Source organism: Oncorhynchus mykiss, chromosome 25 (assembly GCF_057628025.1).
Source record: "Oncorhynchus mykiss isolate SJ-2025 chromosome 25, ASM5762802v1, whole genome shotgun sequence".
In the NCBI taxonomy this organism is placed as follows: Eukaryota; Metazoa; Chordata; class Actinopteri; order Salmoniformes; family Salmonidae; genus Oncorhynchus; species Oncorhynchus mykiss.
In genome coordinates this window covers 28,410,153-28,432,300 of record NC_143046.1, presented here as the reverse complement: position 1 = coordinate 28,432,300, position 22,148 = coordinate 28,410,153, and the positions used below count along the sequence as shown (strand labels likewise).

The following is a 22,148-nucleotide window of genomic DNA, read 5'->3' as shown; positions in this document are numbered from 1 at the left end:
TTTGTCGTTGTCTCTGATTGGGAACCATATTTAGGTAGCCTGTTTTGTATTGTGGTTCGTGGGTTATTGTCTATGTGATGTTGCATGTTAGCACTCAGTTTCGATAGCGGTCACATTCGTTTTGTTATTTTGTTTGTTTGTTTAGTGTACTTCGTGTTTTTTCGTCATTCATTAAAAGTATGTATTCACACCACGCTGCGCTTTGGTCTCCTCACTACGACGATCGTAACAATATAGGACATGTTCCCCTGCTCAGGCATTGCATGCATCATCCAATGGTCGGGTAGGTCATGGACTGTACAGTCGGGCACCAGATTATTATTCACTTTTATTTAATCTGGGACCAGGTTGTCATTTTCAATAGGGGACATAAAATAAAATATACAACTACAAGATTCAAGATAGAATAACAGGTACATTACTTTTGAACATCACAAACATCACAGGCATCATAAACAATCAGTCAAAACAATTGCACACCTCCGTGAACTCATCATCAGGGTTTTAAACTGACCTAGTTGCACCAGGGAATCCAAATCTAATTAATTATGAAAGTGATTCCAAGTGTGGAGCGTTAAAATTAAAAATGTACCTAGTTCAGTGGAGACACGAGGAATCTCAAGAGTTAGTATCTCATGTTTTTATACATCAATATGTAATTTTTTGGGTGACCTGACCAAATTCACATAGAAATAGATCTGCTATTCTCATTGAAGCAAGAAGCGGTATGTGCAGTATTTTTATGCTTCCTGTGCTTAAGTTTAGTTGTTGCATCTTTTTCTTACATTTTTGTGCACCAGCTTCAAACTGCTGAAAATACAATATTTTTTGTTATGCAAAATATATTTCACAGCGGTTAAGATATCAAAATGATTTTCTACACTATACCTGCTTGTTTTGTCACATAAACTGAAAATAGGCAAACTATTAGAATTTTAGCAACCAGGAAATGGCGGAGCGATTTCTGCATAGTACATCTTTAACAACGAAGTGAGGTAAATCGGAAGCGTGTATAGTAAGTACCTAGAGCTTTCTAAACAAAAAGGGAGTAATGAAGTGATCTATGGGACTTTTGATACAGGATGCACTGAAGAGTATTGAAACGATCACCTGTGATAAAGCAAAGGGCGCTATGGTAGACGACATACAAAGGTTTAAGAGTAGTTGCTGCTGCATTCTGATAAATGGTCTCACCATAGAAGGAAAGTTGACTGTACAATAATTTTTAGCATTTTTTAAAAATTGAACCTTTATTTAAAAAAATATGTTCACCTTAAATCTTAGCTTTTTAACTAGCTCATCAGTATGTTTTTTAAACGTTAGATCTTTATCAATCCAAAACGCCCAGATGTTTATAAGCGGAACCCGCTCAATGAGAGAACCATCCAATGAGTGAATATGTAGCCCATGTGAGAAATGTTTCTGTGAATTAGAAAATAATATATATTTAGTTTTGCCTGCATTAAGTGCAAGTTTTAAATCAACAAGGGCTTTCTTAAATGTAACAAAATCACATTGCAGCTCTAACATTCATGTATGTAATTCCATACAAATATGCAGTCCGGACTAGAAATAGGTGGACCATCTTTGTTTATGCTCGCCTAACCACACCCAGCAGTGGATGATTAACAAGACAGCCAACCAATGGGATTCCCTGACGTGTAAGTGTGGCTGAAACTTCTGGGAACATTTTTAAAAAACAGTATCCGGGAACTACAATCATCGATCCGTTTGAGAAATCTGAATTATAGCAAAGATGGTTTTGTATGAAGATATGTAGAAACTGCTTCTCCAATAGAAATCCCTGATCACGCTTGTATGTGATGTCATGGCGATGTTGGCTAGTTAAGCTAATGCACAGCAACACGCCATCTGGTCTAACGGTCATCTTGCGGCCAACTGCGCATGTGCATGCCGTCAAATCAAAGTCACAACCCAAGACAGTCAAACCGTCTGTATTTTCAAGTATTGTGGTGGCAGCATCATGTTATGGGTATGCTTGTCACCGGCAGGGACTGGGGAGTTTGCCAGGATCAAAAGACATATGAAAGGAGCAAAGCCCAGATAACAAGTTAAAGGAAAACCTGCCGTATTGTTCTGAAAACCTAACCCTGTGATGAAGTTGTATTTTTCAGAGGGACAATTACACACCAAAGACACACCAGAATGGCTTTCTAAAAGGTTGTGGGTGTCCCTGAATTGTCCAGACTCGGTCTTAAATCTGTTTGAAAATCAAAGACAAGTTTTGATATGTATTGATGTCCATCAATGATTCCCAACAAATTGAGCAATTTCGACAAAAACAATGGATATGCACTGAGTGTACAAAACATTTAGAACACCTTCCTAATATTGAGTTGCACCCCCTTTTGCCCTCAGAACAGCTGGCCCATGTTGACCAATACTTCCCACAGTTGTGTGCCGAAGTCGGCTGGATTTCCTTTGGGTGGTGGACCATTCTTGATACACACCGGAAACTGTTGAGTGTGAGAAACCCAACAGAGTTGCAATTTTTGACACACTCAAACCGGTGCGCCCGGCACCTACTAGCATACCCCGTTCAAGGAACTTACATATTTTGTCTTTCCCATTCACTTTCTGAATGGCACACATTCACAATCCATGTTTCAATTGGGTCTAGGCTCAAAAACCCTGTCTCCTCCATTTCATATACACTGACGTGGATTTAACAGGTGACATCAATAAGGGATCATAGCTTTCTCTTGAAGTCACCTGGTCAGTCTGTCACAGTTTTCAACTGTGCTAATATAATTGCTTAAGGGTTTTCTAATGATCAACTAGCCTTTGAAAATGATAAACTTGGATTAGCTAATAACGTGCCATTGGAACACAGGAGTGATGGTTGCTGATAAATGTAGATATTCCATAAAAAAGTCATTTCCAGCTACAGTACTCATTTAATTTTGAATGTTGTGCCTAAATGTAAAGAACTGTGTGTAGTGTTTTGCAAAAAGTGGTATATAGAATTGAAAACTGAGTGTAAAGCAGGAATTGTGCTTGCAATTTTGCAGACTTGGTTTAGGGATTTGGTACATGAGTTTCAGGTTTCAGTGATTGCATTTCAAGTTGACTTTCTAGTTTGAAGATATCTTATTTCATGCATTTACCACATGCCGTGTTTGAAGCAATTAGTCGTAGGCATTAGCCAAAACAAAGAGAATGTTTTGAAGTAGATACACGTACCTCTAGGTATACGTACAGTATGTGGGTGAGTCAAATAATTTGAAGGACATTATTTGATATGATGTAATACACGATAACAAAATGTGCTCCATTTAAAGTAGAAGTAACTGCGCAGGCACCTGACCTAGATGGACTGGAATGACCTATATAACCCAGCATCAATAACCCAACAATGCGCTTTGTAGAAAACAACCCAACTAAGTAATCCAATGCCTGCGCCTTAGCAATTGGGTCATCCAAAACAGCCCATCATTTTTTAGAGTGTACTGCTGAAAACCTTGAAGATAAAGTTTGAGGATCATTTAACATGATGGAAAAAATCCCCTTGCCCCTTTCTGTCACATCTGGTACAGTCAAGGAGATATAGGGGATACTTAGCGTGGGTACTTCAGCTGGAGATGAGGACAAAAACTCTTCCTTAAAAGATCTTAAGACATGTACAGCAGTGGAGGCTGGTGGGAGGAGCTATAGGAGGACAGGCTCAGTGTAATATCTGGAATGGAATGAATAGAACCGCGTCAAAAACATGGAAACCTCCTGTTTGACTCAGCTACATATATTCCATACCAGCCATTACAATGAGCCCGTCCTCCTATAGCTCCTCCCACTGCTATACAGCTAGTGGAAAATGGAACACCTGCATTTAAAAATATATTTTATTTCAGAAACAATACAAAACATACACATACAAACAACAACGCCATACAAACAAACATCAAATACATCACACCTATCCAGACCCACTAAAAGGGATCTTCCCTCAGCTGTGACGTTAAGCATCGTTCTCGATATCAACCCCCTGTCACTGCCTTGGAGGGCATAGTGGCCTGAGTGAGATCCCGTAACACCCACATTCTACCCTCCACACTCCCCATTGAAGGTCCCTGGGTTTGTGTGGTTCCACTGGACCACCGGCTGAGAGGTAGAGCCCCGGGTAGTAAAGTCCAGCAGGGTGTACTTCTCCCCATAATTATGGCATACCCTATCAGAGCAATCAGAGAGCAGAGACGGGAGAGAGGGTGGTGGTGGGGGGGGGGGGGGTGATAGTAGTTATGAGGGCAGAGACAGGAGAGAGGGTGGTGGTGGGGGGGTGATAGTCGTTAGTAGTTGTGTAGTAGTAGTAGTTGTGCGTATGTATTTGAAAGAGAGAGAGATGATGTACAGACGGAACTATACTCATCCATAAATAAATAAGGCACTCAGTAATAAACTCAGCAAAAAAAATAAAGAAACATCCCTTTTTCAGGACCCTGTCTTTCAAAGATAATTCGTAAAAATCCAAATAACTTCATAGATCTTCATTGTAAAGGCTTTAACACTGTTTGCCATGCTTGTTCAATGAACCATAAACAATTAATGAACATGCACCTGTGAAGCGGTCGTTAAGACACTAACAGCTTACAGACGGTTGGCAATTAAGGTCAAGGTTATGAAAACTTAGGACACTAAAGAGGCCTTTCTATTGACTCTGAAAAACACCAAAAGATGCCCAAGGTCTCTGCTCATCTGCGTAAACGTGCCTTAGGCATGCTGCAAGGAGGCATGAGGACTGCAGATGTGGCCAGGGCAATAAATTGCAATGTCCGTACTGTGAGATGCCTAAGACAGCGCTACAGGGAGACAGGATGGACAGCTGATCGTCCTCGCAGTGGCAGACCACGTGTAACAACACCTGCAAAGGATCGGTACATCCGAGCATCACACCTGCGGGACAGGTACAGGATGGCAACAACAACTGCCCGAGTTACACCAGGAACGCACAATCCCTCCATCAGTGCTCAGACTGTCCGCAATAGGCGGAGAGAGGCTTGACTGAGGGCTTGTAGGCCTGTTGTAAGGCAGGTCATCACCAGACATCACCGGCAACAACGCTGCCTATGGGCACAAACCCACCATTGCTGGACCAGACAGTAATTTAAAAAAGTAATAAAAACGAGTTAAAGATGTAGTATGTAACTTTTTGGCGATCCAACAAAATTCCCATATAAATGTAAGTTATAGATCTGTCAGTGTAATTTAAAGCAAGTCTAAGAAGCGGTACATCTGTTCTATGTGCGAAGTTTCTATGCTTCCTGTTCTTAAGTTTCATTTTTGTGTCTTTTAGATTTGTACGCCAGCTTCCTACAGCTGAAAATACAATATTTTTGGTTGTGGAAATATAGTTCACAGCGATTTAGATGATACAAAGATTCTCCACACCATCTGTCCAATTTATTCCACGAAGGGCCGAGTGTTTGCAGGTTTTCGCTCCTCTCTTGTACTTGATTAATTAAGGTCACTAATTAGTATCTAACTCCCCTCACCTGTGTGTCTAGGTCTTAATTGAAAGGAAAAACTAAAAATCCCGCGGACACGAGGCCCTCAATGGAATGAGTTTGACGCACCTGCTTTATAACATACTATACTTGCTTGTTTTGTCAAATAAACTATTCATATTTTAGCAACCAGGAAATGGCAGAGCGATTTCTGCATAGTATATCATTAAATTAGTTGTGCAAGACATTGTATAGATAAAAAGATAAATAGCATATTGTTTTTAAAAGTGTGCATACGTTTGTCTTCCGACAAAACAAAAGCTTCCGCAAAGCACTCAGGTATGGGATCCACATGACTATCCTCGTTGAAATCCTCGTTGAAAGGTGGCTATGGAGGAGGGGAGGACACTCTTCCATTCACTTACCTACAAATTGACACTCAATTTCTATTTAAATGGCTTTATTGGCATGGGAAATACATGTTTACATTGCCAAAGCAAGTGAAATAGATAATAAACAAACGTGAATTAAACAAAAACATTAACAGTAAACATTACACTCACAAAAGTTCCAAAAGAATAAAGACATTTCAAATGTTATATTATATTATATCTATATACAATGTTGTAATGATGTGCAAATAGTTATAGCACAAAAGGGAAAATAAAACTTAGGTTGTATTTACCATGGTGTTTGTTCTTTTGGTGTTTTGCCCTTTTCTTGTGGCAAACGGTCACAAATTGCTGCTGTGATTGCACATTGTGGTATTTCACCCAAAAGATAGGTCTGTTTGTGAACAGTGCCCCAGGACCAGCTTGCTTATGTAACGGATGTGAAACGGCTAGCTTAGTTAGCAGTGTGCGCTAAATAGCGTTTCAATCAGTGACGTCACTTGCTCTGAGACCTTGAAGTAGTTGTTCCCCTTGCTCTGCAAGGACCGCGGCTTTTGTGGAGCGATGGGTAACGACGCTTCGTAGATGTCAGTTGTGTGCAGAAGGTCCCTGGTTCGCGCCCGGGTATGAGCGAGGGGACGGTTTAAGCTTCTACTGTTACACTTACAGGTTCATTTCTTTGTAGGATGGCTTTGTTAGGGAATAGAAGATCGTTCACAGCTTTGTGGAAATTTACCTGTGGCGCTGATGTTTAGGCCGTGGTACAGTATGTATAGGTTTTTGTGTGCTCTAGGGCAACGGTGTATAGATGGAATTTGTATTTGTGGTCCTGGCAACTGGATTTAAAAAAAAAAAATACTGTCAGGGCCCAGGTCTGACATAATCTGTGTAGAAGATCTAGGTTCTGCTGTAGGACCTCCTTGGTTGGGGACAGAAGCACCAGATCATCAGCAAACAGTAGACATTTGACTTCAGATTCTAGTAGGGTGAGGCCAGGTGCTGCAGACTGTTCTAGTGCCCTCTCCAATTTGTTGATATATATGTTGAAGAGGGTGAGGCTCGACCTCGATCACTCATCTGTTTCCGGGTCAGGGGGAGAGAGGATAGAGGAGAAAGAGCGGAGGACCGACTTTTTTTCCCAAATTAGAAAAGGCCCAGAAAGTCGACAGAGCCTTGAAACTTCCCTAGACTGTAGCCTAGTAGAGACATTCCGGTTGGCTACATTCCTGCCTGTGCTGTATATAATTTCATAAACCCACTATCTGCAAATTGGGGTGATTTATGATAATCTGCGCAGCACCTTGATCGCGTTCCAGGTCATAATTTTCTAGTTGCATTAGAATATTGCGATTAATGAGTGCCCACTGCAACATTCCAGTCCTTGTGTGAAATCTGATTTTAAAAAGACGACCTGGAACGCTAACCTAAGAACAAGTAGCAGCATAGGAAACAACCTCACTCACGACCTCCCAGGCTCCTTTTGAGGCTGTGTAGGGAGTAAAGCAGATTGATTTTGATTAGTTTCATTTGATTTTTGATCGTTGGTATGAACACCGCATTTTCCATTTTTAGGGATCGTATTATCCAGGCGTACAGTAGGTGGCGACATGCATATCCACCATTTGTTGCAAATGCCATGATACCATAGAAGAAGAACCTCTCCAAAGAATACGCAGTTAATTAGGTTTACGCTGCTTGGCTCATTCACTACATGGGCTTGCAAAACAATAATACTAAATATTAGCACTGTATATTTTGCCGTCGTGCATAGGTGAGTGCAAATATAGGCATCTAATACATCTGCATTTTATTCAATGTTGATTCTAAGAAATTGCTCCAATAAGTAGCTTACTGGAAAATATTTTGTCGTAGTGCATTAGTTTAATGTAGTCGATAATAGCCTAATACTCTGCCAATAATCAGCGAAAAATATCAGCATCACAGGTCGTGTGAAATTAGCAGTGCAACATTCTAAAGATAGACTTTTAGCACCCCCTTGTGTAGTTGATTGATGGTGAACGGTGTTTGCTGGCTCGGTAATTGTGAGGAGTGGGGTGAATGACAATTGTAGTGTTCAACTGACTGTACAGTAGTCCACTAGCTCTGTGGACCAAGTCACCTTGGTGATGTTCTTCGATAAACTTCACTGTCGAAAAGGAGAGCAGTGATGAAACAATGTTTCATGGGCCATGAATCATGGACAATCCTATTCTTGTTTTCTGTAGCCTAGTTGTAAATGTTCATCATGCACTGGATTAATTGTTGGAATACCGTACTGTTAGCCTATTGTATTGCACAACGAATTTTCTGTCCACTTTCTAACATCTATATGTCTAACACATCTATATGTCTAACACATATTACACTATGTTAAAATATGTATAACAAATCTTCCCTAGATTATGAAGTAGGCTGTTTTTTGAAGGATAGAAGTGAGATGTAATTAGAACCTGCTATACAGTTAAACTCTGACCCAGTGGGTGTGTCTCTACAGCTGTCTTGTGTCTGTCCTCAGAAAATGCACCTCTCTATCCTACTGAGTGCCCTTCTCAGCATCCCTGTCTCTTTGGGTGAGTTGTTTGTTGTTGACATTTTAGTATTATAGCTGTTGGTTCCAGTCGTAGATGGCTGTTCAACCAGTGATTTACTTTACAGTAGTAATATGTTGGAAGAATTGGTTTCCCATCTCTCTCTCTCCCTGTAGCTTTTCTTTGTCAGTATCGCTGTGGTTGTTTTTCAAACCTCAGTCACACATGGATTTGTAAAAATTCACGTTTTTTTATTTTGATCATTTCATTTCCTATCAATGTGCTACATGTCATTCTGCCTCCCTCTATTTGTCCCTCTCTTTTTCAGGCTGGAATGAAGACTTCCAGATAGTGTGTTCTGGACAAGAGTTCCGCCTGCCGGTCTACTCAGGGTCAAGGATTGTGACCTTTACCCCCAGCTACCCTCCAGGACCAAGAAGAGTGCTCCTGGAGAATAACAATGTAGGTACAGTAGTGTGTGTACAGCATGTGTACAGCGGGTTCCTGTATGCTAAGCATTGCTATTGTGTATTGTAGTTAAAGGACCCGCGGTTTGAGTGGACCAAAGATAGGACATTGCTGTTGAAGGACGTCACACACGGTGACCAGGGACTCTACTCTATCAAGCTGTCCTCTGGATTCACAGATGAGACCGTTCGCCTCACTGTCTCAGGTACTACTCAGCCTCAGGGACTACCGCTCTCCACCTCTTTCTCTCAATTTTTTTCTACTGCATGTTTCTTTCTCTATAATACTATATAATGATTAATTCTATCTATGGAAATTGATTGTATGACATTTGAAACATTTTACTCAATGTCATCTCAATGTCATCTCTCTCTCTTTCTCCCTTTCTCAGAATGTATAAAAACTTTCAGACGGGGCTATGGGGAGACTTTTCAGCACAACATCCCTAAAGATGGCTCCCTGCTGGAGTTTTCACCCCGGGGCTCCCCCCCTGATTCCCAGCCGGTGGTACTGTGGAACCGGACAGACCTCGAGACCAGTGAGGCGGGCCGGGGGAGGCTGGGGTCGGACGGGAGGGTCTGGGTGGCAGAGAGGGTGACCCAGGCAGACCAGGGAAACTACACCCTCAGAGACGAGAATGGGAAAGTAATCTCCCGCAGCAAACTCACTGTCAATGGTGAGCACTGGAAATATCAAAAATATCTAGACGGAGGGTTAAGAGAGCGGTGGAGATGAGAAAGCGATATCAGTTTTTAGAGCAGTCTGATAAATTGTCCAAACTGACACTTAATGCTTGTATCTATCTGATTCTTTCTTTCATCTGGATGTCCCTCACCATCCTCATTCCTCTCCACTCTTTCCCATACTCTCTTTCTCGCTCCTCATTATCACCTGTGTGGGTGCAGGGCACACCTTCAATGTCACCCGCTACTTCAAGGAGTCGCTAAACCTTCCCCTGTTTCTCCCTGTCCCTCATGTCCACCTCATTTTTACCCCCTCCCTGCACCCGTCCAACCCCTCCAATGTTCCCCTTGACTCCCGGTACTCCCGCCCCGTGCAGCTGATCAGGGACGGGCATATTGTGGATCAGGACTCCCGGTACTGGGGCCTCATCTCTCTGGGGAGAAATAGGACTGTCAACGAGGTGGTCATCACCAGGCTGAGTGCAAAGCATGATGGGATGTATGAGATTCGAGATCAGGACGGCAACCTGGTGTCGTCTACTGTTCTCCATGTGGTCGGTGAGAGACAGTGATCGTGTGTGTGTGTGAGCAACAGCTTTTCCCTTTACGTGATGCAGAGCTCTTCCTCTCTGATTCAGAGGGGTTGGGTTAAATGCGGAAGTCACATTTTGGTTGAATGCATTCAGATGTGCAACTGGCTAGGTATCCCCCCTTTCCCTTAATTTATTTTATTTCACACACCCTTTGTATCTATGGCTCTACCAATTCTTTATTTTTTTTTCTCCAGATAAGACTGCTAGATGGAGAGCGGTCCTCAAGTCCATCAGCGTCCCTTCTGGCATGTTTGTGACTTTGGCTGGTTTCATCCTGTTTATGAAGCGCTACCCTAACTGCAGCCTCACTATGATCATCAATGGCCTAAGAGGTCACCACACACCCGCAGCTAACCCGCCAAGAGGCAATGTCCAGGTGACCGCTGGAGAGTGAGAGTTATGTGTGAGCTTGGAAGGTAGAAGCAATATGGTGGGGTTATTCCAGGGTTTGTGTGTGCGCAATGCTGTGAGCCTGTTGCCATGGTACTATGTTGTCCATCTATTTCAACTGTATGATCTTATCGCATTCTGAAGTGAGTGTCAGTAAAAATAGATCCAGTCCTTTGCGCCAGTCTCAATTTCCTCAGGCATCAGTTCCTTCCATATTTAAATTGGGTCAAGGGTCACATACAGCTTATCTGTGAATGGTTTATGTTTGTCTTCCTGTGTGTTCCCCTGTGTGTCTATGCTGAATATACAACTCAATATTAGGAATGTGTTCCTAAAGTTTGGAATACTCAGTGTAGTGGTTGTGATATTTACATAGTTGTTTTATTTATGTCGCCTGCAGGACTACAGTCCGCCCAGCCCCCAGCCCTATGGTTTTTACGGTCATTCACAGCAGATTGGAACGCCAAAAATATGGAGCCCCAGACCTACACATTCTGTAGGTAGACGGTGAAGTTGTAAATGTAGGCTCAGTCTTATGTTTTTCTTTTTACCTTTTCTTAATTTCTATGTTACGTGTGTCTGTTTCAGGGTTACACTCCTGTTGTGGACAGCGCACCACTTGTAGTGGACAGTGCACCACAGCCCTCCCCTGAGCCAGTGAGGACTGGGAGACAACAGGAGACAGACAGACTTAGTGTTGAGACTGCCACTACTCACTATCCCAGTAGAGAGGTAAATACATTCTGTGATTTCTATATTCTGTCTCACAATAGACAGGTATATTCTATTCTTTATTTTTATCATTGACTCTCTCTCCTCAGGAGACTGCTGGCAGTGAGAGGGTGATCTCCTTTTCTGTCGCAGGCGCCTCTGACTGCCTCCATACATCTGAAGACTGTTTTCAGTTCCGGATCAAGAAAGAGGGAGTCGAGGAGAGATGGAGGAAAGCAGAAGACTACTTCTCCACACTTCCACTGGACACGGATACCTCAGAGACTTGCAGCATCTATACTTCTGACAAACTCAACTTCTTATAAAAGCACAGAGAAGAAGAGTGAACACAGGTAAAGAAAGAGAGGATTGAAAATAGTGGAGGGAGATATGATCATATATATATATATATATAGATATTACTGTTCATGGCTGAATTTTGTCACTATAGTGCCTAATACTCAATACTCAAAAAGTGCCTTCCTGTTTGAGTATTGAGTATTACTTCATATGATGTATGTATGATCATTTCATTATTGTTCTTTTTAAGCATGAGATGAGCAATATCCTGCATTTGGAATATCATTAATTTGTACACCTGGACAGTTAATCTTCCTAGAACTCAACCCGACAATTACTTTGCTGCTACCTACCTCGAACCCTCAGGATGACACATTTTAACCATAGATGTCTGTATATTTACTGTAATGTGTTTAATTATATTGTTGCATTAGGATGGTAGGCAAGATTAAAGAAGAGAAGGAATTGGAAGATTTTGTAGTAGATTGATAAGGGAATGGCCTCAATCTAAAAGCATAGCTAACTGCATGTGTTACCTACTATTAAATTCAATGAATGAACACAATAATAACCAATTTATCTTTTTTAGATAACATATCGTTAAGTAAGAAACTGAGTGATTTCTATAAAATGGCATCCATATGAGTATATGACTTATTTTCACCAGGTATTTACATTGTATTTATTCTTTATTGGCATCAATCTGAAAGTGTGTTTCACATCCTACTTTCCCAATGTTTTCTTGTGCATTATTAACGTATCATTGGTATGTGAGTCAAATAATGTTATGTTGACGAAGAAAATAAAACGAGTTTAATGACGGTAGGGGGCGGTGATTTTATATTACTGTTTGAATGAGCTGAAAACAAAACGATGAAGAGCCCGCGTTGGAGAACTGATACTATCCCAGCATGCAATGTTTTTGAAGCGGCAATGAAACGCCAGCGTGCAACATTGGACCAAAAATAAAGTAGGCACAATAACATTAGTTGCCTTTTAGGCAAAACATTTCAAGATAGTTTGCCATCAAAGTAACACCAACGGTTCGTGCTTGGCTGTGGAGGGACGTGCACTTGAAAGATGTCTTTGGTTTGCGCAAGTAAGTTGAACATGCTTGTCGATAAATGGCTAACGTTAGCATTGGCTAGCTAACAGTGTGCAACGCTAGGAAGCTAACGTTTGCTTGTAGCTGATTAATCTGTCACAACATGGTATTATTCATGGTGGCTTACTATTTAGCTATATTAGTTAACCGTAAAAGTATTGGATCTATTCATGAAATTAAAACTGTACTATCCACTTACTCAGACTAGTCTCATAGACTAGACGTGACATAGTAAACGTACATCCGGGACTCTCAAATTAGTTATGTTATGTTAGTTTTGAAATTTGAATACGCAAACGTTAAGCAACCAAAATGTTGTGTTTTCGAATCTCATCACGGACAACTTAAACATTTTAGCAACTTACTACTGTTTATCTATTTTGCAACTACTTACTATGTTAGCTAACCCTTTAATCTTAACCCCTAGAGCTAGCTAACGTTAGCATTAGCTGCCTAGCTAGCGAAAGGTACATCGTAACATATCCTACGTTTTGCAAATTTGTAACATTACGTTTTGAAACTACCATACTTAACGTATACATTTGAGTGTACAGAATAATATGGAATGCTCTGAGGCCACGTTGCTTTAATATTCCTCCCCTACTCAGTTTCCAATGAGGTCCCGGAGCATCCCTGCGTGTCCCCGGTGTCCAACCAGGTGTTCGAGCGCCGACTGATCGAGAAGTTCATCGCGGAGAATGGCGTTGACCCCATGAACGGCCAACCACTGTCCGAGGAGCAACTTATCGATATTAAAGGTAAACAGAGGGCAGGAGTAGACGGTTAACGTAATCGTGTAGGGTCAATCACATCAAACGTGTACTGATTTTAGTTTAGGCCCAAGGATAACTAAGTTGGTTGTGTTTTCAAATATTTAGTTTTTTTAATTTGAAATCATTGTTTTTGCTGCCCTTCTGTGCCCAGTGTCTCATCCTATCCGACCAAAGGCTGCCTCCGCTACCAGTATTCCTGCCATACTCAAGTCTCTGCAAGATGAGTGGGTGAGTGTCTAGATCGTCTGGAGTTTGTGGTCTGACTGTGGACAGTGTTACAGCCAAGTACTGTTCCTCAGTCGTGTTGAGTCTCTCCCTCAATGTCTTCCCCCTCTCTCTCTTTCAAGGATGCGGTGATGCTCCACAGTTTCACTCTGAGGCAGCAGCTGCAGACGACTCGCCAGGAGCTCTCTCACGCCCTCTACCAGCATGACGCAGCCTGCAGAGTCATCGCCCGTCTCACCAAGGAAGTCACTGCAGCCAGAGAGGGTAAGAGAGAGCCACGGGAGCCTTGGTGGGGTTCTCTATAGGCTGAAGTTATTTTTCTCCCTCATCTTCTCTTCACTGACCTGTGAAGGTCAATGCTTACTCTGTTCCCATTCTCCCATTCTACAGCCCTGGCCACACTGAAGCCCCAAGCCGGATTGGTCGCCCCTCAGGCTATGCCTGCCTCTCAGCCAGCCACTGGGGTGAGTGATTCCCATCCATCAAACAGGATTCCTGTCCATCAGAGACTGAGGATACATGCTGTTTCTCTTTTCTAACTCGTCTTCTCTGTGTTGGTTTGCCTCTCGCAGGGTGCAGGTGGGGAGCCCATGGAGGTTAGTGAGCAGGTGGGAATGAACCCAGAGATCATCCAGAAGGTAAGATATTTTTACCCCTCTCCTAATCCCCTGTGATTTGTGTTCTCATCACTGTGACCCTCCCAATAAGGGAATGGATTTGTTATTCATTGAATTGTGATTATTAACATCTTTCTTGCTTCTCTGCTGCTCTGTTTTCAGCTCCAAGATAAGGCCACCGTTCTTACCACAGAGCGAAAGAAGGTCAGATTTTAATTCAGGAAGTTGTCTCATGCGTTGTAGGATTGCACAGATGGGTGATCAAACCACTCAATCTTTTAATATACCCTCTCCTGTAGTCCTTTGTTTGCTCACTCCTCCCTTCTCACTCCCTAACCAGAGAGGCAAGACTGTGCCAGAGGAACTGGTCAGGGCTGAGGATCTGAGCAAGTACCGACAAGTGGCTTCCCACGCTGTGAGTACTACTGTCTGTCTAATAACCTGTAGTTGGACTGACTGAGCTGCTGAGTACTATCCAAGGTTGCCCTGAACTGTCTGTTCTTTTGAATCTCTCAGGGTCTTCATAGTGCCAGTGTCCCAGGAATCCTGTGTATGGACCTCTGTCCTTCAGATACTAACAAAGTACTCACTGGTAAACACCCTCTTTAAAAATATATATTTTTAATCCCCCCCCCCCCCCCCCTCTTGCATATCTAAACAGTGTACATGATGACTGTATTCTGTGTTGCCAGGAGGGGCTGATAAGAACGTGGTTGTGTTTGATAAGAAGGAGGAGCAGATCATCGCCACCCTCAAGGGTCACACCAAGAAGGTCACCTCTGTCATCTACCACCCCTCCCAGGTAACAATATGTGTCTATACACCTGTCTTGGGTGGAACTTCTAGAACATAGGATCTAAGAGAACCTCATTGGGCATACAGTGAAATTCTAAGTAAAGGAGTTTACTTCATCGGTGTACCTGGTTGAACATGTGCTGTGTTCTAGTTTGTAACCTGCACCAACTAACTTGCCTAATTTCCTTCCACACTATTTAATTTATTTACATTTTCTGTCTTTCTTTCCTCTCTAGTCGGTGGTGTTCTCTGCCTCTCCAGACAGCACCATCCGGGTGTGGTCTGTTACCGGGGGCAACTGTGTCCAGGTGGTGAGAGCTCACGAGGCGAGCGTGACCGGGCTGTCACTTCACGCCACCGGAGACTACCTGCTTAGCTCCTCCGAGGACCAGGTCAGTCCCCCGTATTGTCCCAGCACCCGACCCCACCGTATTGAATGTCCCAGCACCCGACCCCACCGTATTGAATGTCCCAACACCTGACCCCACCGTATTGAATGTCCCAGCACCCGACCCCACCGTATTGAATGTCCCAGCACCCGACCCCACCGTATTGAATGTCCCAGCACCCGACCCCACCGTATTGAATGTCCCAGCACCCGACCCCACCGTATTGAATGTCCCAGCACCCGACCCCACCGTATTGAATGTCCCAGCACCCGACCCCACCGTATTGAATGTCCCAGCACCCGACCCCACCGTATTGAATGTCCCAGCACCCGACCCCACCGTATTGAATGTCCCAGCACCCGACCCCACCGTATTGAATGTCCCAGCACCCGACCCCACCGTATTGAATGTCCCAGCACCCGACCCCACCGTATTGACTGTCCCAGCACCCGACCCCACCGTATTGAATGTCCCAGCACCCGACCCCACCGTATTGAATGTCCCAGCACCCGACCCCACCGTATTGAATGTCCCAGCACCCGACCCCACCGTATTGACTGTCCCAGCACCCGACCCCACCGTATTGACTGTCCCAGCACCCGACCCCACCGTATTGAATGTCCCAGCACCCGACCCCACCGTATTGAATGTCCCAGCACCCGACCCCACCGTATTGAATGTCCCAGCACCCGACCCCACCGTATTGAATGTCCCAGCACCCGACCCCACCGTATTGAATGTCCCAGCACCCGACCCCACCGTATTGAATGTCCCAGCACCCGACCCCACCGTATTGAATGCACCAGCTGTACTGTTGTCAATAGTAAATGATGGCACCTCTGTTGGTGGATGTGCAGACCGGCCAACATGCACGCGTTTTGCGTACCAACGCAATTCTCTGTCCATGTACGAGATCAGAGTTAAAAGTACGCAGAAATGAATAGTTCCTGTTTATTATTGCTATTTTTTACATTGTAATAAAGTAAATCTAACATCCTGATTCTCGAGATGCAACACACAGACATGTACGGAGTTTGTGTCAACGGACATGATGATTAATACATCATTATTGGACATGTCTGCCCATCTTCCTGTTTGTTGTGATGTTGAGTTTGCCGACTGTCAGCTGTACATAAACACATGGACAAATCTATTTTCGACTGTGTGTTGCAGAAAGGTAAACACTAATTGTTTCAAGCTAACGTTAGCGACCCTAAGATGGGCATTCAGTGGGCTCTAAAGTGCCAGCAGTTCACTCGCATTTGCTAGTGAAAGAAATTAAATGCAAATACGAAAAATAACTGGTCTCATTTGTGCGAGTGTGATACACATTTCATTCTGCGTCTCATTAGTTGTATTTTCCACCTAACATTGAGAGGATCACGCAACCTGAGACTGTAACTGTAATTATGATCCGCTCCACAAAAAGCATTACAGAAGTATAATCGAATATAAACATCTGGGGCCTCCCGGGTGGCGCAGTGGTACTGCAGCGCCGGCTGTGCCATCAGAGACTCTGGGTTCCAGGCTCTGTCGTAACCTAGCGTCGTCCGGGTTAGGGAGGGTTTGGCTGGTAGGGATAATCTTGTCTCATCGCGCACCGGCGACTCCTGTGGTGGGCCGGGCTCAGTGCGTGCTAACCAAGGTTCCCAGGTGCATGATGTTTCCTGTTTCCAACCTGGACTGGCTTCCGGGTTGGATGCGCGCTGTGTACCTGTTGCGACGAGCAATCCCGTATCCGGGAGCGTAATTATAGCCTCAAGCTCATTACCATAACGCAACGTTAACTATTCATGAAAATCGCAAATGAAATAAATATATTGGCTCACAAGCTTAGCCTTTTGTTAACAACACGGCCATCTCAGATTTTCAAAAAATGCTTTTCAACTATAGCTACACAAGCATTTGTGTAAGAGTATTGATAGCTAGCATAGCATTAAGCCTAGCATTCAGCAGGCAACATTTTCACAAAAACAAGAAAAGCATTCAAATAAAATGATTTACCTTTGAAGAACTTCGGATGTTTTCAATGAGGAGACTCAGATAGCAAATGTTCAGTTTTTCCAAAAATATTATTTGTCTAGGAGAAATCGCTCTGTTTTGTTCATCACGTTTGGCTAAGGAAAAAAAACGAAAATTCAGTCATTACAACGCCAAACTTTTTTTCCAAATTAACTCCATAATATCGACAGAAACATGGCAAACGTTGTTTAGAATCAATCCTCAAGGTGTTTTTCACATATCTATTCGATGATAAATCACTCGTGGCAGTTTGGTTTCTCCTCTGAACCAAATGGAAAAATGCACGCACCTGGAGATTACGCAATAGTTTCAACGGAGGACACAGAGCGGACACCTGGTAAATGTAGTCTCTAATGGTCAATTTTCCAATGATATGCCTACAAATACGTCACAATGCTGCAGACACTTTGGGGAAACGACAGAAAGTGTAGGCTCATTCCTGGCGCATTCACAGCCATATAAGGAGACATTGGAACACAGCGCATTCAAAATCTGGCGCACTTCCTGTATGGAATTTCATCTTGGTTTCGCCTGTAGCATTAGTTCTGTGGCACTCACAGACAATATCTTTGCAGTTTTGGAAACGTCAGTGTTTTCTTTCCAAAGCTGTCAATTATATGCATAGTCGAGCATCTTTTCGTGACAAAATATCTTGTTTAAAACGGGAGCGTTTTTCATCCAAAAATGAAATACTGCCCCCAGAGTTTCAAGAGGTTAAGAAGCAGTGCGGCATGGTTGGGTTGTGTATCGGAGGACGCATGAATTTTAACCTTCGTCTCTCCCGAGCCCGTACGGGAGTTGTGGCGATGAGACAAGATAGTAGCTACTAAAAACAATTGGATACCACGAAATTGGGGATAAAAAGGGCAAAAAAATATATATAGAGAGATAGATGGAGTGGGGAGTTTAGAAGACTGCACAATGAAGGTGTGGTGTTGGCTATAGAGGCAATGCTTCTACAATGCCTTGGCACTAGATTTGAGATTCTATCAATTTCGACAATCTGAAATGATCTATGCGCTGCAAAGAAATCCAATGGCTGAAACCGAGGACTCTTGTAGCGAACAGCGTTCAGATTCCCTTTGCCGTGGCCTAGTGAACCGTCACCTCCATCGCCTTCTCTGAGAACGGGTACTACCTGGCCACAGGTCAGTCTCTCCAACCACCGAGCCAATAGATTGTACTCTAACGTCTGGTACTCCAAAAAGTTGGCACGTCAGATTCCCTTTGCCGTGGCCTAGCGAACCGCGGTCAGATTCCCTTTGCCGTGGCCTAGCGAACCGCGGTCAGATTCCCTTTGCCGTGGCCTACTACTTAAGCTTTGTGTAGCCAGTTTGCGGTCTGTGTCGACCCGATCATTTGTTTTTATTTTCAAAATGATTTTGCTTTTAGTGTTGATTATAATTGTGATCAGACACACAAACAGTGCGCGCACAATTTGTGCTAGGGAAAGAACCCCAATTCGGCACTTGCTAGGCGTGCGATTTGAATTTCCAATTTGCCGCATGCGTCTGGTACTCTAAAAAGTTGGCACGTCTGGGTGTGCGTTAATACTCTTTCTCTCTCTCTCTCTCTCTCAGTACTGGGCCTTCTCTGACATCCAAACTGGCCGAGTCCTTACCAAAGTCACTGATGAGGCTGCTGGTGTTGGTAAGTGTGTTTGTGCTCGACACAATACGGAAACTGGGTTCCGGTTTTCCCTGTGTCACATATTTATCCCCCCTTCTCCCCAGCTCTGACTTGTGCTCAGTTCCACCCTGACGGTCTGATTTTTGGGACGGGAACAGCTGACTCCCAAATCAAGATCTGGGATCTGAAGGAGCGCACCAACGTGGCCAACTTCCCCGGCCACTCTGGTCCCGTCACCTCCATCGCCTTCTCTGAGAACGGATACTACCTGGCCACAGGTCAGTCTCTCCAACCACCGAGCCAATAGATTGTACTCTTAACTATTTGCACATTGTTACAACACTGTACACAGCCATAATGTCTATATTCCTTTTAAACTTGTAGGTGTAATGTCTGCTGTTAATTTCTGATTAGTTCATTTCACTTATCTATTTCACTTGCTTTGGCAATGTAAACATGTTTCCCATGCCAATAAAGCCCTTTGTTTATCAATTCAATCTAAAATGTAATGACAAAACAGTGTGATGTATTTCTCATGACCTGACCCAGTCTCTCCCTCTCTGCTCCAGGTGCCCAGGACAGCTCTGTGAAGTTGTGGGATCTGAGGAAACTGAAGAACTTCAAGACCATCGCCCTGGACAACAACTACGAAGTGAGAATGAGCGACCGTGCAGTCTGCTAGCCACAGTATTCCCCATCTGTCGGCCAGATATGGCTAATTAATTTACTGCGAATAACATAGTTATTTCTTGTGGAGTTTTTCAGTGGAACCTTTCTCTCTCTCTCTCAGGTTAAGTCTCTGGTGTTTGATCAGAGTGGTACGTACTTGGCTGTGGGTGGATCTGACATCAGGGTGTACATCTGCAAGCAGTGGTCGGAGGTCCTAAACTTCAGCGGTAAGAAACATTCATAGCCTCTTACATTTTATATCCACATTCAACCTTCACCTGACCTTGATTGCTCACCAGTGATAAGAACTCATTCATATTGTACACATGGTTAGGAAAAGCTGTGTCATATGGGCATGCCACATTTTACAGTAGTCACCTTCATGTCGCTCTTTTTCCATCTTTAATCATGTCTTCCCTCATTTTCCAGATCACTCTGGCCTTGTGACCGGCGTGGCGTTTGGAGACAATGCTCAGTTCCTTTCCTCCGCGGGAATGGACAGGAGCCTTAAGTTCTACAGCCTGTAAATTAGTACAGACAAACAGATAGAGGAAGTGGAAGAGGGGATAAGGTCTAGACCTGTGCGACAAATTTGACTCGGCTGCAGTCGGGTTTGGGGTTTGAGAAATATGGACCAGTGATCCGAATGTAGTGGGTTGACTGGCCTAGGCAGTCACATTTACCAGCAGTTGATGGTCTTAGCATTTAAAAAAACATTTGTTGTTCTATAGTTATTTAGGATCCCAGGGTGGGTGGAGGAACAGGTGCTGAAGTATTTAGGTTTCCCCTTCATTTATTCTCCGTAAATAACTCCCCAAATCTCTGTTCTCCTTTGCTGGTTAGACCAACAGTAATCTTCTGTTGAAATTGTATTTTTGTTTTAACTAAGCTCTGTCACATTGTATATGCCAATTCTGTGTATTGTGTTCATTCTTAGCCAGGCGATCTGACCAGCTTGCTTACAGGGTTGGACAGCATTCTTGTGTAAATTAAGACACCACAGAGATTGAACACTGCTAGTTTTAGTAGAAGAAGCCACAGCAGCCATTTTGGAATGGTATTTCATGTTGAACAACAAAGGAGCTGATTGGCTAACACTGCCATTCCAAAATGGCTGCTGTAACTTCTGCTACCTAGCATGAGGACGGAAAGGACAGTTTTCCGGAAGAAGTAGCAGTCGGGATAATGGGACAATTCAGAGTACAATGCATTTCTCATCCCTGGATTGATGTTTTCCGAGCCATATCCGAGCCATATCTGGCACCTGCTCCGCAGTGTCTTAAACAACACAGAAATGCTGTCTGACCCTAGTACAGCTGTAAACAAGCAGGTCAGGTCTACTGGCTACTTAATCCCTTGAATTATCTTCCACACTTTTTACACCTCAATAAATGAAGTGTTTTATGTAAAAACAGCCAGCTATTTGCTTGATCAATGGAATGTATTGTATATGCCTCCAGTTGTCGATTCAGCCTGTCAGAGGCACCAAAGTGACTTTGATCACAAAGATTCAGTGTGCTCTTTACAGTGCATTTGGAAATTATTCACACCCCTTGACTTTTTCTACATTTTAGTTATTACAGCCCGAATTTAAAATGGATTACATTTATATTGTTTTTGTCATTGGCCGACACAATACCCAATAATGTCAAAGTGGATCATAGTTTTAAAGATTTAAGAATGATATATATATATATATATATATATATATATATATATATTAAAAGCTGAAATTTCTTGAGTCAATAAGTATTCAACCCTTTTATGGCAAGCCTAAATAAGTTCAGAAGTAGTTGAATGGACTCGGTGTGCAATAAGTGCTTAACATGATTTTTAAAAAATGACTATGTAATCTACTGTACCCCACACAGTTGAGCAGTGAATTTCAAAAAGATTCAACCACAGACCAGGGAGGTTTTCCAATGCCTCGCAATGAAGGGCAGCTATTAGTAGACGGGCAAAAATTTAAAAAGCAACCCATGAATGTCTCTTGGCATACAGAGTTAAATCTTGGTTTCGTCAGACCAGAGAATCTTGTTTCTCATGGTCTGAGTCCTTTATGTGCCTTTTGGCAAACTCCAAGCGGGCTGATCATGGGTATTTTACTGGGTAGTGACTTCCGTCTGGCTACTCTGCCATAAAATCCTGAATGGGGGAATGCTGCAGAGATGGTTGTCCTTCTGGAAGGTTCTCCCATTTGCACAGCGGAACTCTGGAGTTCTGTCAGAGTGACCATCGGGTTCTTGGTCACCCCTCCTGACCAAGGCCTTCTCCAATTGCTCAGTTTGCCTGGGTGGCCAGCTCTAGGATGAGTCTTGGTGGTTCCTAACTTCTTCCATTTAAGAATGACGGAGGGCTCTGTGTTCTTGGGGACTTTCAATGCTACATATATGTTTTGGT

General features: G+C 43.3%; 2 protein-coding genes across 5 annotated transcripts; both read left to right on the top strand.

Annotated features, from left to right (window-relative positions):
- The first annotated feature begins 6,981 nt into the window (after nucleotides 1-6,981).
- On the top strand, nucleotides 6,982-12,349 carry LOC149971604 (uncharacterized). 4 transcript variants are annotated; one of them, XM_090219574.1, is made up of 10 exons: nucleotides 6,982-7,622; nucleotides 8,367-8,421; nucleotides 8,708-8,841; nucleotides 8,917-9,052; nucleotides 9,239-9,523; nucleotides 9,753-10,088; nucleotides 10,318-10,499; nucleotides 10,914-11,009; nucleotides 11,102-11,245; nucleotides 11,335-12,349. In XM_090219574.1, the coding sequence occupies exons 2-10, from the start codon at nucleotides 8,370-8,372 to the stop codon at nucleotides 11,548-11,550; spliced, it is 1,581 nt and encodes a 526-aa protein (XP_090075700.1). In that variant the 5' UTR covers nucleotides 6,982-7,622; nucleotides 8,367-8,369; the 3' UTR covers nucleotides 11,551-12,349. The 4 variants fall into 4 exon arrangements, with proteins under 4 accessions (XP_090075700.1, XP_090075703.1, XP_090075702.1 ...); XM_090219576.1 differs by having other exon boundaries at nucleotides 7,497-7,622; nucleotides 8,346-8,421; XM_090219577.1 differs by lacking the exon at nucleotides 9,753-10,088.
- Nucleotides 12,350-12,410: 61 nt separating this feature from the next.
- LOC110504917 (pre-mRNA-processing factor 19) lies at nucleotides 12,411-21,160 on the top strand. Its single transcript, XM_021583789.3, has 16 exons — nucleotides 12,411-12,623; nucleotides 13,238-13,387; nucleotides 13,554-13,630; nucleotides 13,750-13,891; nucleotides 14,018-14,091; nucleotides 14,200-14,265; nucleotides 14,407-14,448; nucleotides 14,585-14,659; nucleotides 14,761-14,836; nucleotides 14,937-15,046; nucleotides 15,276-15,431; nucleotides 19,031-19,100; nucleotides 19,184-19,357; nucleotides 19,649-19,731; nucleotides 19,870-19,975; nucleotides 20,178-21,160. Exons 1-16 carry the CDS (start codon nucleotides 12,605-12,607, stop codon nucleotides 20,273-20,275), a joined length of 1,518 nt encoding a protein of 505 aa, XP_021439464.1. The 5' UTR covers nucleotides 12,411-12,604; the 3' UTR covers nucleotides 20,276-21,160.
- Nucleotides 21,161-22,148: the final 988 nt, after the last annotated feature.

Excerpts from the sequence above, each read along its gene's own strand:
- LOC149971604 (XM_090219574.1), top strand. The coding sequence starts at position 8,370 with ATGCACCTCTCTATCCTACTGAGTGCCCTTCTCAGCATCCCTGTCTCT. Across the intron at positions 8,422-8,707 it reads CAGCATCCCTGTCTCTTTGG|GCTGGAATGAAGACTTCCAG; the intron begins GTGAGTTGTTTG and ends TCTCTTTTTCAG. Across the intron at positions 10,500-10,913 it reads CGCCAAGAGGCAATGTCCAG|GACTACAGTCCGCCCAGCCC; the intron begins GTGACCGCTGGA and ends TGTCGCCTGCAG.
- LOC110504917 (XM_021583789.3), top strand. Across the intron at positions 15,432-19,030 it reads TTAGCTCCTCCGAGGACCAG|TACTGGGCCTTCTCTGACAT; the intron begins GTCAGTCCCCCG and ends TCTCTCTCTCAG. Across the intron at positions 19,358-19,648 it reads CGGATACTACCTGGCCACAG|GTGCCCAGGACAGCTCTGTG; the intron begins GTCAGTCTCTCC and ends TCTCTGCTCCAG.